Source organism: Phyllobates terribilis, unplaced genomic scaffold (genome assembly GCF_046119375.1).
Source record: "Phyllobates terribilis strain yellow unplaced genomic scaffold, ASM4611937v1 Scaffold_5__5_contigs__length_657084704, whole genome shotgun sequence".
Lineage (NCBI taxonomy): Eukaryota > Metazoa > Chordata > Amphibia > Anura > Dendrobatidae > Phyllobates > Phyllobates terribilis.
In genome coordinates this window covers 399,140,939-399,157,749 of record NW_027362765.1, presented here as the reverse complement: position 1 = coordinate 399,157,749, position 16,811 = coordinate 399,140,939, and the positions used below count along the sequence as shown (strand labels likewise).

The window sequence follows — 16,811 nt, the reverse complement described above, 5'->3', positions numbered from 1 at the left end:
CATTACACTGTATGGAGGACTATGCGGGGCCCATTACACTGTATGGAGGACTATGCGGGGCCCATTACTCTGTATGGAGGACTATGTGGGGCCGATTACTCTGTATGGAGGACTATGTGGGGTCCATTACTCTGTATGGAGGACTATGTGGGGTCCATTACTCTGTATGGAGGACTATGTGGGGTCCATTATACTGTATGAAGGACTATGTGGGGTCCATTATACTGTATGGAGGTCTATGTGGTGCCCATTATACTGTATGAAGGACTATGTGGGGCCCATTATACTGTATGGAGGACTATGTGGTGCCCATTATTCTGTATGGAGCACTATGTGGTGCCCATTATTCTGTATACTGGTTGGCCCGTGGCTTTGTCAAAGTTTTTCCTTTTGGCACTTTGAGTTTGACATCCCTGGGTTAGATGATTTCCGGGCACAACATAAAATTCTGCTGTGTATTACACTGCAGGTAAATCCTGATAGTGTGCCATGTGCGTGTGGTCAGTATTCAGCTCCATAGGCCTGCACAAGCAGTCATTAATTGACCTCAAGTTTATGATCGGCATGCAACTGCAGGCAAACGGAGCTGAATCCTGACCGTGTGCACATGGTACACAGTCAGGATTCAGCTATCTGCAATGTGATAGAAGCACTGAAGAATTTTATGCTTACCTTGAAAAACCCTTTTATTATTTAGTGTGCTTATTGGGCACACGGACCAAAATTACAGTCATCTCTGAAGGAGGTTTAAATTAAACTTTTCTCCAAGAGGCGTAAATTCTTTAATACAGTGGGTACGGAAAGTATTCAGACCCCTTTAAATTTTTCACTCTTTGTTTCATTGCAGCCATTTGGTAAATTCTAAAAAGTTCATTTTTTTCTCATTAAAGTACACTCTCACCCCGTCTTGAGTGAAAAAAACAAATGTAGACATTTTTGCAAATGTATTAAAAAAGAAAAACAGAAATATCACATGGTCATTAGTATTCAGACCCTTTGCTCAGTATTGAGTAGAAGCCCCCTTTTGAGCTAGTACAGCCATGAGTCTTCTTGGGAATGATACAAGTTTTTCACACCTGGATTTGGGGATCTTCTGCCATTCTTCCTTGCAGATCCTCTCCAGTTCCGTCAGGTTGGATGGTGAACGTTGGTGGACAGCCATTTTCAGGTCTCTCCAGAGACAATTGGGTTTAGGTCAGGTCTATGGCTGGGCCAGTCAAGAATGGTCACAGAGTTGTTCTGAAGTCACTCCTTTGTTATTTTAGCTGTGTGCTTAGGGTCATTGTCTTGTTGGAAGGTGAACCTATGGCCAAGTCTGAGGTCCATAGCACTCTGGAAGAGGTTTTCATCCAGGATATCTCTGTACTTGGTCGCATTCATATTTCCTTCAGTTGCAACCAGTCGTCCTATCCCTGCAGCTGAAAAACACCCCCATACTATGATGCTGCCACCACCATGTTTCACTGTTGGGATTGTATTGGGCAGGTGATGAGCAGTGCCTGGTTTTCTTCACACATACCGCTTAGAATTATCACCAAAGTTTTATCTTCGTCTCATCAAACCAGAGAATCTTATTTCTCATAGTCTGGGAGTCCTTCATGTGTTTTTGAGCAAACTCTATGCGGGCTTTCATATGTCTTGCACTGAGGAGAGGCTTCCGTCGGGCCACTCTGCAATAAAAGCCCAACTGGTGGAGGGCTGCAGTGATAGTTGACTTTGTGGGACTTTCTCCCATCTCCCTACTGCATCTCTGGAGCTCAGCCACAGTGATCTTGGGGTTCTTCTTTACCTCTCTCACCAAGGCTCTTCTCCCACGATTGCTTAGTTTGACGGGACGGCCAGGTCTAGGAAGACTTCTGGTGGTCCCAAACGTCTTCCATTTAAGGATTATGGAGGCCACTGTGCTCTTAGGAACCTTGAGTAATGCAGAAATTCCTTTATAACTTTGGCCAGATCTGTGCCTTGCCACAATTCTGTCTCTGAGCTCCTTGGGCAGTTCCTTTTGAGCTCATGATTCTCATTTGGTCTGACATGCACTGTGAGCTGTGAGGTCTTATATAGACAGGTGTGTGCCTTTCCAAATCAAGTCCTATCAGTTTAATTAAACACAGCTGGACTCCAATGAAGGAGTAGAACCATCTCAAGGAGGATCACAAGGAAATGGACAGCATGTGACTTAAATAGGAGTGTCTGAGCAAAGGGTCTGAATACTTATGACCATGTGATATTTCAGTTTTTCTTTTTTAATAAATTTGCAAAAATGTCTACATTTGTTTTTTTTCCAGTCAAGATGGGGTGCACAGTGTACTTTAATGAGAAAAAAAATGAACTTTAGAATTTACCAAAAATGGCTGCAATGAAACAAAGAGTGAAAAATTTAAAAGGGTCTGAATACTTTCCGTACCCACTGTATGAACCTATGCCTCACACAGCCAATTCAATGCAAAAAATAAACATGAAGCTGATAAAAAATAAAAGCAAAAAAAGTAGTTGTTATTAAAGGGGTTTGCCCAGCTGCGCTCACTACTTCAATGGTGGAGGTGACCATTGAGGATGAAGTTGTGTTAGCAGGACACTTGCACCATCGGTAGGTATCATGCAACGTGAGGTGAGCAGCCCTGCCAAACATGTCAGAACAGCATGGCACAGGTCATCACGGTGGCTCAGTAGTTAGCACCGTAGCTTTGAAGCGCAGGGTTTAAATCCCACCAAGGACAACATCTGCAAGGAGTATGTTCTCCCCGTGTTTGCGTGGGTTTCCTTCAGGTTCTCCGGTTTCTTCCCACACTCCAAAGACATACTGATAGGGAATGTAGATTGTGATCCCCAATGACGAGAGTGATCATGAACTCTAAAAATATGCAAAATATGATGGTGCGACATATAAGCAAAGCATAATAAGACACATGCACCAGTCCTGCTCTACTTCATGACGAGCAGCCATGGATAACAGGCGTAATATGCAAGCATTACAGAACAGGGCAATATTTGTGGATCTCATCATACACTGCTCAAAAAAATAAAGGGAACACTTAAACAGAATATAACTCCAAGTGGATCAAACTTCTGTGAAATCAAACTGTCCACTTAGGAAGCAACATTGATGGACAATCAATTTCACATGCTGTTGTGCAAATGGAATAGACAATAGATGGAAATTATTGGCAATTATCAAGACACCCTCAATAAAGGAGTGGTTCTGCAGGTGGGGACCACAGACCACATCTTAGTACCAATGCTTTCTGGCTGATGTTTAGGTCACTTTTGAATGTTGGTTGTGCTTTCACACTTGTGGTAGCATGAGAAGGACTCTACAACCCACAGAAGTTGCTCAGATAATGCAGCTCATCCAGGATGGCACATCAATGCGAGCTGTGGCAAGAAGGTTTGCTGTGTCTGTCAGCTTAGTGTCCAGAGGCTTGAGGCGCTACCAGGAGACAGGCCAGTACACCAGGAGATGTGGAGGGAGCCATAGGAGGGCAACAACCAGCAGCAGGACCACTACCTCCGCCTTTGTGCAAGGAGGAACAGGAGGAGCATTGCCAAAGCCCTGCAAAATGACCTCCAGCAGGCCACAAATGTGCATGTGTCTGCACAAACGGTTAGAAACCGACTCCATGAGGGTGGTATGAGGGTCCGACGTCCACAGATGGGGGTTGTGCTCACAGCCCAACACCGTGCAGGACGCTTGGCATTTGCCACAGAACACCAGGATTGGCAAAGTCGCCACTGGTGCCCTGTGCTCTTCACAGATGAAAGCAGGTTCACACTGAGCACGTGACAGACGTGACAGAGTCTGGAGACGCCGTGGGGAGTGATCTGCTGCCTGCAACATCCTTCAGCATGACCGGTTTGGCAGTGGGTCAGTAATGGTGTGGGGTGGCATTTCTTTGGAGGGCCGCACAGCCCTACATGTGCTCGCCAGAGGTAGCCTGACTGCCATTAGGTACCGAGATGAGATCCTCAGACCCCTTGTGAGACCATATGCTGGTGCGGTTGGCCCTGGGTTCCTCCTAATGGAGGACAATGCCAGACCTCATGTGGCTAGAGCGTGTCAGCAGTTCCTGCAAGATGAAGGCATTGAAGCTATGGACTGGCCCGTCCGTTCCCCAGACCTGAATCCGATTGAGCACATCTGGGACATCATGTCTCGCTCCATCCACCAACGTCACGTTGCACCACAGACTGTCCAGGAGTTGGCGGATGCTTTAGTCCAGGTCTGGGAGGAGATCCCACAGGACACCATTTGCAACCTCATCAGGAGCATGCCCAGGCGTTGTAGGGAGGTCGTACAGGCACGTGGAGGCCTCACACAATACTGAGCCTCATTTTGACTTGTTTTAAGGACATTACATCAAAGTTGGATCAGCCTGTAGTGTTTTTCCACTTTAATTTTGGGGGTGACTCCAAATCCAGGCCTCCATTGGTTAATAAATTTGATTTCCATTGATGATTTTTGTGTGATTTTGTTGTCAGCACATTCAACTTTGTACAGAACAAAGTATTCAATGAGAATATTTCATTCATTCAGATCTAGGATGTGTTATTTGAGTGTTCCCTTTATTTTTTGAGCAGTGTATATAGGCCTTATATACAGAGACTAGTGACTAGACATACCAGTTCTACTTCATAGCGGATACTGGGAAAACAAACGCATCTTAGATGAATAGCAGCTTAACAAGCAGGGCTGGATGACTGCCACCGTGACAAGTTAACGTCTCAGAATAATCTGAAGTTTTGCTTCCCGGACTGGAAGTTTTTTCTTTTCTTTTTGCAATATCAATTGGAGGGATTGATTTTAAAAGCAAAGTAGACGGTGAGTGGGGAAGCATTGAAGTGTCAGGGATGAGGCAGGAGGGACGAGGGAGGAGGATGAAGAGGGCCTTCCTGTACTGGGTGCTGGGGGAATAGGCGCGCCTTACAGGCCCATTCCAACAGGATGAGCCACAGCAGCGATCTCACACACAGCGCCTGGAGCAGGAGGGGGAAAGGCAGCTGCCAAATGATTATGGCAGACGCACATTGCCACACCAAGTCACTTCCTATTGTGACATGCTACAAAGAAATAAAGCCTCTGGAATTACAGTGCACTCAGACCTGGCGTTACACTACCTGAGGTTACTTAAAGAGGATCTGTTACGTAGAGGCTAAATAGTCCTGGCCCAAATTACACAGTTCCTATAATCAGAGCAAAAAAAACCTCAGATACATGAATCTGCATCACCCCACTGATCCAATACCTGTACACCGAAGCAAGGAATTCGGGGCAGGGGTCCCTCATAGCGAAGCCGGGATGCAGGCGCTTCTTGAAAGTAGCAGCAACTTTCAACTGTATTAGAAACTTCTCGCTTACTGGCTATGTTCACACGTTGCATTTTTGCTGTGTTTTTTCTCTGCAGCAAAACCTGCTCTCTTGGCAGTGAAGTTGCTGCCTCAATAAAAAAAGCTATTTTTTTCTGCGTTTTTTGATGTAGTTTTGTAAAATGCAGGTAAAACATTCCATTAAAAAAAAGAACAAAAAAACGCAATGTATGAACGGAGCCTTAATGGTCACTCAGTTTCAGCATAAATCGCACCACTATCTCCGTGGGACCCTACCATAAAGACTGGGGCGACACAGCAACATGTGCTGAACAACAGCAATTCTCAGACTACTTGCATGATCAAAAACATTTGACTGCTTTTTTTTTTCCCCAGCAAGTTGCAATCACAGACAAGTCACTTACATGGAGGTCTACAGCACATCCAACATATTTGGAAATATTTGCACATCGGTCGCAGGTCACAATACGGAATCATTATATGTGATGTCGCACTGCGATGTTGTAATTTCCTGTTTAGTTCCAGCCCAAGTACAGTATCACACATCCGTGTGTCATAGTCATAGTACAGACCACGATGCACGGACTGGTGGCAGGATGTCCCAACCAGACATTGACAGCCTCACATTTGCCTATGAAGCTGCCAAGCTCAACAGCCAGTCTGACACACGGATGTGTGAATGCGGGCTTAAACATGCAATACTGTTCATAAGAGGACATGTAACTGCACATATCATTAGGTAGGGGGCTGTGTGGACTTGGTCCATCAATTCTTCCTAAATGGTCAGAAGACAGTAATACGATTGAACCCCTACACGGTGTGGTTTTGCAGTCTACATTGCAGGATTCTTGGCGTGCACCTGCAACAGCGGACACTTTATAATGATAGGTTTGCACCAGTCTCCTATATTAAGGCTGTGTGCTCACTATGCGTTTTTCAAGCGTTTTTGCCACGGAATTTCCGCAGTGAAAACGCTTAAAAAACGCTTGGTAATACGTGCCCCATGGTCCCCAATGATAATCCGCATGTGCTTTGCACATGCTGCGGAAATTTCCGCTGCGGATTATCATTGCGGAAAAATACGCAGCATGTCCATTAATTTTGCAGACATGCAGCGTAATTGCCGCCATTGACTTGCATTGAATCGCTTGATATCCGCATGACTACATGTGCACATACGGATATTAAGCGATTCAATGTGCAGATGGTACCTGGTTCTGGAGAAGAGGAGACTCTCCTCCAGACTCGGGTACCATGGTACCTGTTAAAAAAAGAATTTAAAATAAAAAATAAAGATTATACTTATGGCCCCCGGTCTCCTCAGCGATGCGTCCGGTGTGTTGGGCGGCTCGCGATGGTCTAAAAGGACCTTCCATGACGTTATTTAATCATGTGACAGGTCACGCGACCGCTGACGTCTTAGGTTTCTCCTCTGGAAATCCCTTTTTTTCATCTGAGGCTTTCTCCAGTATTTCATCCAATACTGGACCAAACACCCGGAGGCCTGAAAAGGGAATGGCACACAATTTACGTTTAGAATGACTGTCTCCTGACCATGTTTTTAGCCATATTGCTCCTCTGGATGCAGTATAAAGGGCCCCATTCCGAGCAGCAAATCTTATTGATTCTGCCGAGGCGTCGGCGACAAACGCTGTTGCCATCTTAAGTAGTGGAATTGAGTCGAGGATCTCCGCTCTGGATGTCTTCCTTCTCAGGTGGTCTTCCAGTTGTTCCAGCCATATTGCTCATGGATCTTGCCACTGAAGTGGATGCGATATTGGCTTTTTTTTATCGCTGCATATGTTTCCCAGGTCTTTTTAAGGAGACCGTCTGCCTTCCTATCCATTGCATCCTTTAGAGATGACGAATCCTCAAACGGGATGGATGTTTTTTTTCGTTACCCTGGCAATCGGGACATCAATTTTTGGGGTTTCGTCCCATAATTTTATATCTTCTGGTTCGAATGGTAGGCGAGTTCTGAAGCTTCTGGGAATTACTAGATTCTTCTCTCCGTCTTCCCACTCTTCCAAGAGCATTGCCTTAATGTGATTATTCACAGGAAAAACCTTATTCCTATGGGTTCTCAATCCCCCAAACATCTCATCCTGCACTGATGATGGTTGGTAAGTGTCTTCTATCTGCACAGTGTTTCTTACTGCAGTTAATAGTGTATCGGTATCTTCCCAGGAGAAGAGATATTTTCTCTTCTCTTCTGGGGGTTTAATGATAAGAGTCTTCCCTGTCCTGATCGGGGGCAGAAAAATCCGACAACTCTTCTTCCCCAGAACTGGACTCCAGCTCCTGACGTGGCCTCTTGAGATGGGGCGCACCCTAAGGAGATTGTGGAGCGACTAAGTCTGTGAGAGTACTCTGCACTTCCTCTCTTACTATGGCTCTCAAATCTGACATGAAGGAGGAATGTTCTTTGACAACTTTTGCAATACAGGTAGAGCATAACTGTTTCCCGTATGTGTCCAGTAGTTTCTTGTTACAGATGGTGCATCTCCTTTTCTTAGGAGCTGATGTCATCGTGTCTTTTTTAAGTGTCTCCTTGTCCTAAAATGACAAGGAGCACAAGACTTTTTACTACCATATACAAATGGGAATGTGGTGAGAAGAGGGGAAGTACTCCGTAAACTTACTTGGACTGGAGGTTCAGTCGGAGTGTAAGAACGACCAGTGGTTTGATCTGCCATTACTGGTGTGCTGGTTGACTGATAACCTTTCTCACCTGTCTTCATCATTGTCAGAAAAAAAGGCGTTTCTCCTTTAAGTTTCAGTTTGGCGCCATTTTTTTCAAATTTTCCAGAAGTGAGTTCCACTGTGGAATGCACGCCAGCTACTAGAGATTCGCGGATCGCTCCCTCTGTAACCGGAAGTGCAGTCTCCGCCGTCTTGCAGCGCACGCTGGAGCTGTGCGCAGGGCTGCGGCCGCCGGAACCCAGAGCCCCCTTTGCAGGGAAAACTGTTCCACTCCTACCGGAAAAAGGCTGAGGGACCCCTGGTTTCAACGGGGTGTCGGTCTCCGGACTCTGGCAGGAGGGAGGGGAGGAGTGCGAGGACCCCGGCCCGATCCTCCTGCACCTGGCAACATAATCCTCTTTTGTGTCTGTCCCTGATAGGGACAGGAAAAACACTGGAGTTGGGGTAGAGGGAGGGGCCTTTTAACCTCTTGTGTGTTTCCTGTCCCTATCAAGGATATGAAGGACAACCTCCTGATGGTGCTGTCAGGAGGGACGTCCTGGAAATAATCGTTCTCGGCAGCACATCTTCCTGTGTAAACAGGTGATGTGCTGCTGATAATATGACATTCTCTGTGCACAAAACGCTCATGCACATGGTCTTCTTGTCTCAGCTTGAGTATATGGTGGCTGGGGCCCAACCATTTAATTGTGCCCTTACAGTTATAACGTGACGACTCAGGTACCTCTGTGGATGCTCCACTTAATTCCATGGAGCAGTAATGAGAGTTGTAACAGATTTTATTTTATACCAATGGTACAGTAAAATATGGGAAACAAGTCAGTCAGGACCAATGGCAGGAAGCTCCATTTAGCTCTGAAGTGAGTGCTTTACAATGTCCCTACAATTTAGAAAAATAAAAATTAAAAATCGGTAAGCATCCAGGCATATGCACTTTACAAATCTGGAACGTCTGCTTAAGGCTATGTGCCCACGTTGCATTTATGAAGCAGAAAATTTCTGCTGCATAAATGCAAGTCCTCTCCCGGAAAAACGCATGCGGAATTCCGCACGCGTTTATCGCGCGTTTATCACGCGTTTTCCACATGCGGAATTGCCTTGCGTTTTTTATGCATTGAACAAAGGCAATTCTGCTTGCGGAAACGCAAAATTAAATGACATGCTGCGGATTTTTGAACGCAGCATAAACGCTGCGGAAAAATCCGCAGCATGTGCATAGAACTTGCGGAATCCCATTGGGGACCATGGGGTGCGGGTTACCAAGCGTTTTTCAAGCGTTTACGCTGCGGAAATTCCGCATCAAAAACGCTTGAAAAATGCTACGTGGGCACACAGCCTAAGTCAGATTAAGTTTTTAAAAGTTGCAAAACTCCTGTTAAGTCACATTCTTCCTCAGTTTCACCAAAAAAAAAAAAAAGTTTTAGGAAATGTTCAATTCTTTGCAAAACCAATGAGGAAATAGGTAGATTACGTGGTTTAAAAACACAGCATGTTCTGCACCATTTCCTGCTATGTAATATCTGACTGCAGATAAAAGTACCTGAGTATTTGGAAGGTGCATTTCCCTTTAAGATATTGAACATTTGCACACCCGCGGGCACAAGAAGTTGCTGAGATAGTCACTAATAAATTAATCTGTGCTCACGGGATAAATCCTCTTTACATTTCTTCCTTGCAAAAAGCTAACGCTTTGGTAGAACAAGTGACTCAGCGCAGGCTGGCAGATTACTCACATGGACTTCCCATATACGCGGGGATAAAAACCCCTTACTCACACAAGAAATGTGCATCCCGGTACAGACACAGCGACGTACGGTGCCCATCCTGTGCTGTCTGCATTTAACACGCAGCGCTGGGAAATAGTCATCAGAAGTGGAAAGTATACACTAAAAAAGGGCAATAAAATGGGATTCCTGAATATATTAGTCAAAGCTCCAACCAAGTGGGTGACTTTGCCCAAGGAAAATGCCAAGTGCGGTGCCACTCTACTGTGGTCTTGTAATCAGCAGGGGTCTTCTCTGTTACAGCCTCAATCGGACATCAAAGCAAAGTCTGAGGAGAAAATCCCTTTTAAGGGGTTTCCACACGAAAATAGACTTGCGGTGTTGATTTTTAGATCCACGGCCTGTCAAGTTTTTCTTGCGGATTTTCAAGACAGATTTTAAGCACTTCACATGTGGATTTAACCTTACACAACTTTTTCTACTCATTTCTTCTGGAAGAAAGTGGGGAATTAAAGTGGTTTTATACTTGTCGCGTATGGTCACCATACCTGGTGCCTTCCCTTTGCCTCGGCTGCTGAGACCAAGCTTTCGCCCCTCTTTCATCCAAGATGGTTGTGGCAGTGGTGTAAGGACTCAGAACCATATCCACGGCACAGGAACAGCAGGGGTAGCAAGGTTCACACTCAGCACTGTGTCTCCCGCGCCACTGCGGAAGTCATCTTGGATGCAGCGGGTCTGGAAGGCACTTGGTAGGGTGGCCATACAAGACAAATGTACAGTCACTTTTTAATACTAGGGAGGAGGGTTGCTTTAAATGGGTTAAAAGGGGATTTCTCATCTTGTCTTCAGCAGCCCATCACTCTCCTGCCTCCAAGCTTCCGGCTTGACGGACCACAGTGCACTTCTAACTGATTGACAGTCCCAACCAATGGCATCATTACACCAGCGGCCCGATCTATGCGCTCTTCAATGCTGCAAGCAGAGCAATCCAGGGAGCGTCAGAGCAGCGCTTACAAGCTCTATAGCCAACAGCCTGGAAACACTGCACTACTTGCTACCGCTGATAGACTGCAGAGGTGGCCGGTAAGACAAGCAACGAGCAGTAAATTATAAAATAAAATAAAAATCTCAATTCTCAATAAGAATGAGGATTTTTAATAAGAGAAAAATTGCACATTTTTTTGTTGTTAGAAGCGCTATGCAAGTGTATTTTTTAGGATCATGAGAACCCCATTATATCTTGCAAGATGAAATTCAGATTGCACTACAAACCTCGGGGTGATATCATACAACCGAATTATAAGTCTCTCTATGCCCTAAACCTTCTACATCACACCGGAATCCCAGACATGAACACCGGATCGTTATTTAATATAAAGCACATTTTCAATAGATATTTCACGAAACACAACTGGGGAAATTTCCCAAAAAAAAAAAAGTAGTGGTCCATAGCAGCCTGATTCCAGCTCTCATTTTTCAACTGGCCCCTAAATTATGAGACCCGAAATCAGTTCTTAATGGCAACTGTGTCCTTTGCACTTAGTTTGATAAATTTCCATTTGCTAAAGAGGTTCTGCAGGAGCTTTCACATTTCACATCCATTCTGAAGATTTTTCGTTGCAAAACTCCATGCAAAAAAATCTTATGTATTACAAAATGTCATCCACACGCAGCAGAAAAAGAAAAAAAATCTGAAGCACATGGTGCCCTGACGTGTACAACTTTCAAACTACAGTACTGAATGTTAATATATGTTGTAGATTTTGATCTTTTTCAGTCATGTGATCAAAGATCGCTCTGCTCCAGCACTGAATCATGCAAGTCAACAGGGTCGCATTGTGACCGCAACAAGCAGGTCACAAAAATTTGGAACCGGTAGAATTTTTTGTGACCCGTAGCATCTTGTGGGCCTCAACGCAACCCCATTCATCTGAATTGCAGTGCGATATTGGATCTGCAGATAAAATTTTGCGACCTGTGTCATGGTCAAAGTTGTAAACTATCCCTAGACTTACAAGGGGTTTTCCAAGCTCAGCAAAAGACCCATGGAGTGACTGCAGACTGACAAATCATGACAGTGTGCACTGCGCACACGGTCAGGATTCCCCTCTCTCCCCTGCACCACTGGGCGGTCTCGTGACCAGCAGTATGCATGAAAACGTGACAACTAAAATCTCATCCAATTCTTTCTGTACCAATATTAAGAGAAGAGAATGAAAATCTAGATAGCACATGACCACAACTATGCACTTTAAGGCCCTGGCCCCACTATCAGTATTTGGTCAGTATTTTTTCTCAGGAGTGGGCGCCAAAACCAGGAGTGGGTGATAAATGCAGAATTGGTGACTCGTTTCTATTATACCTTTTCTCGGATTGTTCCTCGCCTGGTTTTGGCTCCCACTCCTGAGAAAAAATACTGACCGAATACTGATAGTGGGGCCGTGGACTTAATTGGCTGTTGCTTTATTCGCAAACAAGTTGTGAAGTATTTAACGGCTGCAGTTTTGCAGAACCCACACGGCCGATGACAATATTCAGGTGATTTTTAAGTCATCTGCAATGATACAGTGGAAAGCGGCTACGACTTATAAGACGTCGTAGCCGCCTTTGCGTGCTACAGCCACCCCGAACACTAAATGTGAGCCTAGCCTCAGTATTCCCACTTACAATGAGTGCTAGCAGGACTATTTCCCAAGGGAATCACTATTTGAGCGATTCTTTATCAAAATATCATTCTAAACGGTGCGTTCATCCACAGTAGTGGCCGCGTGAGATGAAGATGCCGAAGATATTGTGTGCAGATTTGCGTAAATCAGCAGAATAAGATACCAGATACGCGGATCAGATCTTAAAGCGATTGTCTAGAATTGTAACAGTAGGAGTATTATTTCTAGGATTAGTCAGATTGTTGCGGTGTCTAACTCCTAGCTGCAAATCCGGCATGCTAGGCCTCATTCAGACACACGGGTTTTGTGTTTTTTTTACCCTCTGATTGTCAGCCATTTTTGGTCCATGCATTATGTATTCATTTTCACCATCAGTGTGGCATCCATCAGTGCTCCAAGATTATTCACGTTCACACATTCAGTATTCGGTCAGTATTTTACATCAGTATTTGTAAGCCAAAACCAGGAGTGGGTGATAAATACAGAAGTGGTGACGTGTTTCTCTTATACTTTTTCTCGTATTGTTCCATTCCTGGTTTTGGCTTAAAAATACTGATGTGAAATACTGATCAAATACTGAAAGTGGCCTAAGGGTAAGTGAAGAAAAGTGTATTTTCGATCCAAGTGTGATCTGACAAAGCATAGGATTGCACCCAGACCAATGTTATGCTATGGGGCAATGCACTTTTCATTATTTCCTCGGACAGGGTCTACGCTCAGGTTTGATCCAATGTTAGGATTGTACTCGGCCATGCAAGACAACGAACGAGTGCGAAACATCAGACTGCACTCGGATGATGTCTGAGTGCAGTCTGATTTCCGCAGCCTCACAGAATTGAGAAGATGGAGACATTTTTTTTCTCCATCTTCTCTTCATCTGAGAGAATCGGATCACACAGTAATCTATGATCAGAGTGACATTTACAAAATCGGAGAGAATCTACAGCCGTCTGCACTTAAATAGTAAAAAAAAATAAAAATGGACAGTACTTGGATGACACAACGACGGCATAGATCCATGGACGAGTCTGAACTGAGATTTGGATTTTGGATCAAAAACCAACATGTCTGTTTTCTTTTGCGGTCTGACAATCACACCTGCTGATCGCGGCTGCTAAGGTTAGGGCCGCATGGCGAAACGCGTTGTGCGACAGCAGCTCTCAGGCAAATCATGCACGGAAAAACTGAGCAATTTGCCGTTATGTGACTTACATTGAAGTCAATGGCAAGTGAGTCAAATGCAACTTGCTACCAGCGAAAGAAAATCCAACAGATGGAGAAACATTTGAGACTCTGAATTGCAATCACGGGAGGTCGCAACATGACAGCATAAGAAGTCGTCAGATGTGATGTCGCAACGCGTCGCTGTATAACCGCAGCCTCAGGTCGTTTAATGTCCTGGTAACACATCAGAATGATGGTGAATATGATCGCCCTGTCCTCATACAGTATTGCGTTATCGGCAGCACATCGGGAGTTTACACGGGACAATGCGCTGTTGATAGCGATCTTCATGCCACCATGATTGGTCAAAACACAAAGTTTTGCTTGCTCATCAGATGACTGCTAGGATGTCCACACACGTTTTCTAAAGGCATGTTCACACTGTTTTTTTCCCAACTGACAAAAATATTGATGGTTTCAAATGGAAATTGTTTCAGGAAAAGCAGTTTTTGTTACGCTACAATCACACGGCAGAAATTTTTATCATCTGACAAAATCGGTCTGATTATGCTGATCAGACTTTCTTGAATGAGGAGAAGATGAAAATAAAAATGTCTCCATCTCCTCCATTCTGTCAGTCCGTGAACACCGGACTGCACTCAGATGTGATCCGAGTGCAGTCTGATGGTTTCCACGAACTCATTTCACTTGCATAGCCGAGTGTGATCCGAATATCGGATGCAAATTGTGCATCCCGCGATCTGTTCCTCGAACAGACTTGGTCCGAAGAAAAATTAAAAAAATAAAATAAAATCAGACATCTGCACGGCCTCCTAAAATAATATTGGACCAAAAATACAGTCGTTTACACAAGCCCTTTACTGAATTGTTTTCGTTTACGTTTTTTGGTAAATATTTTATTCAGCGCCTTTTTGGAAACTTTCTATTTTGCTTTTGTTTGGGACAATTTTCAGACGATTTTTGACATCTGTTAAGCAATAAAACACTTTTTCTTTTCTTTTTTTCTTAAAGGGAAATCGCCAACAAAAACGCTCCAATAGATGCCAAGGCAGTTTCCAGTGTTTGTTTTAGCCTTCCCTATTTTACAGTATGGAGAATCTTCCAAGCAGAAAAAAAAAAAAAGAAGATAAACACATCTTAAGGACGGTCCGCTCACTTCTTTTAACCTCTTGCCGTTTTTTTGGAAACCTGAAGCGGTTAAAAGAAGCTCAAAAACCTGAATGTTTTTTTTTTTCCACACGAAAGATTGGGAAAAGAGTCTTTTGAGCACCTTATTCCCGGACGGCAGAAAAAAAAGCCCATAGTGTGAACATACCCCAACCAATGCTCCCTCCAGATCGCCGTCAGACCTCTGTGTTGCTCATTTTTGTGCAAAAAAAAAAAAAAGTAAATAAATGACATTGTGCAGAGTATTCAGTATGGTCCCTACAGCTGGAGATGCATCTGCAGAACATCAGCCACATGTGGACACCCAGGAAGCAGGAGAGGGAGAGAAGTTGTGGCCCAGTGCAGAAGTGCACCCCCCTCCCCCACAGCTGGCACAGCACATGCTGGGAGTTGTAGTCCCCCAGCAGTCACATAGTGCCCCCCTCCCCAGCAGCCCCTGCCCCACTTCCTGCACTTACCCACTCCATACTTCTCCTCCTTCTTGGTGGGCACCCAGCGGGTCATGGTGCCTGCTGCTCCCCGGCTCCTGAGCTCAGTGTCGGGCAGCCGTCATCGGTGCAGGGCGGGGAAGGGGCAGCTAAATCCTAAAGTAACAGAGGAAAGTAACAACAAGGAGGAAAGAGCAGGGGATGGACACACTGTAACTTTGTGAGGAGGAGGAGGAGGAGGAGGGAGGAGATGGAAGCCCAGCCCTGGCCGGCGTGTCAGGGATTTCCTGGAGGTAGCTCCTCCCCTAGCTGTGAGAAGAATGGCTGCAGCCGGGGCAGCACACAGGGAAGGTGTGGAGGAGACTCTGCTCAGGCCGCCATTGCCCGGCCTCCTCCTCCTTCTCCCTCTTTCGGAACAACAGAAGAGGGAGAAGAGAGAGAACTTTGTTGGGGTCACGTGATGCACCGTGACGTCACCACCTCTGGGACGGCAGAAGCGGGATATCATAGGAACCAATAGGAGAGCAGATTTGTTTTTGTTATAACCCGTGTTAAATAAGAGGTAAAAACTGATTGGTCGCTATCTGACACTGAAACAAGTTGGGTTAGTTTCTATCAATCAGAGAGCAGCTTTCATTTTATAACCTGTGCTGGGAAAATGGAAGCTAAATGGTGATTGGTTACTATGGACCAATCAGTGATCAGTGTGTTTTTAGCATTAGTGGAAAATGAGAACTGATGGGTGATTGGTTGCTATAGACTCAAAGGCTATTGCAGTGTCTCATTGCAACCTATCAGTGATCAGCATTTAGAAGTAGAAAATGAGAGCTGAAAGCTGATTGGCTACAGCAACAATAGATGCAAAACACTGCTACTATCAATCAGAGACTGACTTTTATTTTGTAACCTTGAGTCAGTTAATGAGAGATGATTGGTTGGTGTGGGATATGGCAAGATATAATCAGTAGAGTGGTGGTCCATATTAACCAATCAAAAAGCAACTTTCAATTTATAGCCTGTAGTGAATGAGAAATGAGAGTTGATTGGTTGCTATGGGATACTGCTTTTAAATGTCTTCTTATTGTAGATATTTACGGCATACTATCCTTATCAGGAGAAGTATGTGTGTTGGACAGAATAGTAACCCCTAATAACCAATTAAGAGACCAAATCAGATAGGGGCGGCACGGTGGCACAATGGTTAGCACTGCAGCCTTGCTGGGGTCCTGGGTTCAAATCCCACCAAGGACAACATCTGCAAGGAGTTTGCATGTTCTCCCCGTGTTTACGTGGGTTTCCTCCAGGTTCTCTGGTTTTCTCCCACACTTTAAAGACATACTGATAGATAATCTAGATTGTGAGCCCCAATTGGGACAGTGTCGATAATGTATGTGAAGCGCTGCGCAATATGTTAGCGCTATATATATGACAGCCAATTGGAGCCTTGCTTTAATTTTATGGCCTTTGATTGTTACATGACAGCTGGAAGCTGATTGGTTGCTGCTGGAGACTGCATAAGTTTTATAGTGTTAGTCCATAGCAACCAATCAGAAAGCAGCTTTCATTTTATAACCTGTGGTGTGTGAATGAGAGCTGGCAGCTGATTGGTTGCTATG

At 44.7% G+C, this 16,811-nt stretch overlaps 1 protein-coding gene across 1 annotated transcript in view; it reads right to left on the bottom strand.

Annotated features, from left to right (window-relative positions):
- DOCK1 (dedicator of cytokinesis 1) overlaps positions 1-15,635 on the bottom strand; it is a 412,678-nt gene extending 397,043 nt beyond the window's left edge. Inside the window, exon 1 of the mRNA XM_073685060.1 lies at positions 15,226-15,635. Coding sequence (XP_073541161.1) covers positions 15,226-15,271 — 46 coding nt within the window. The 5' untranslated portion in view covers positions 15,272-15,635. The remainder of the gene's footprint in view (positions 1-15,225) is intronic.
- Between the last annotated feature and the right edge of the window lie 1,176 nt (positions 15,636-16,811).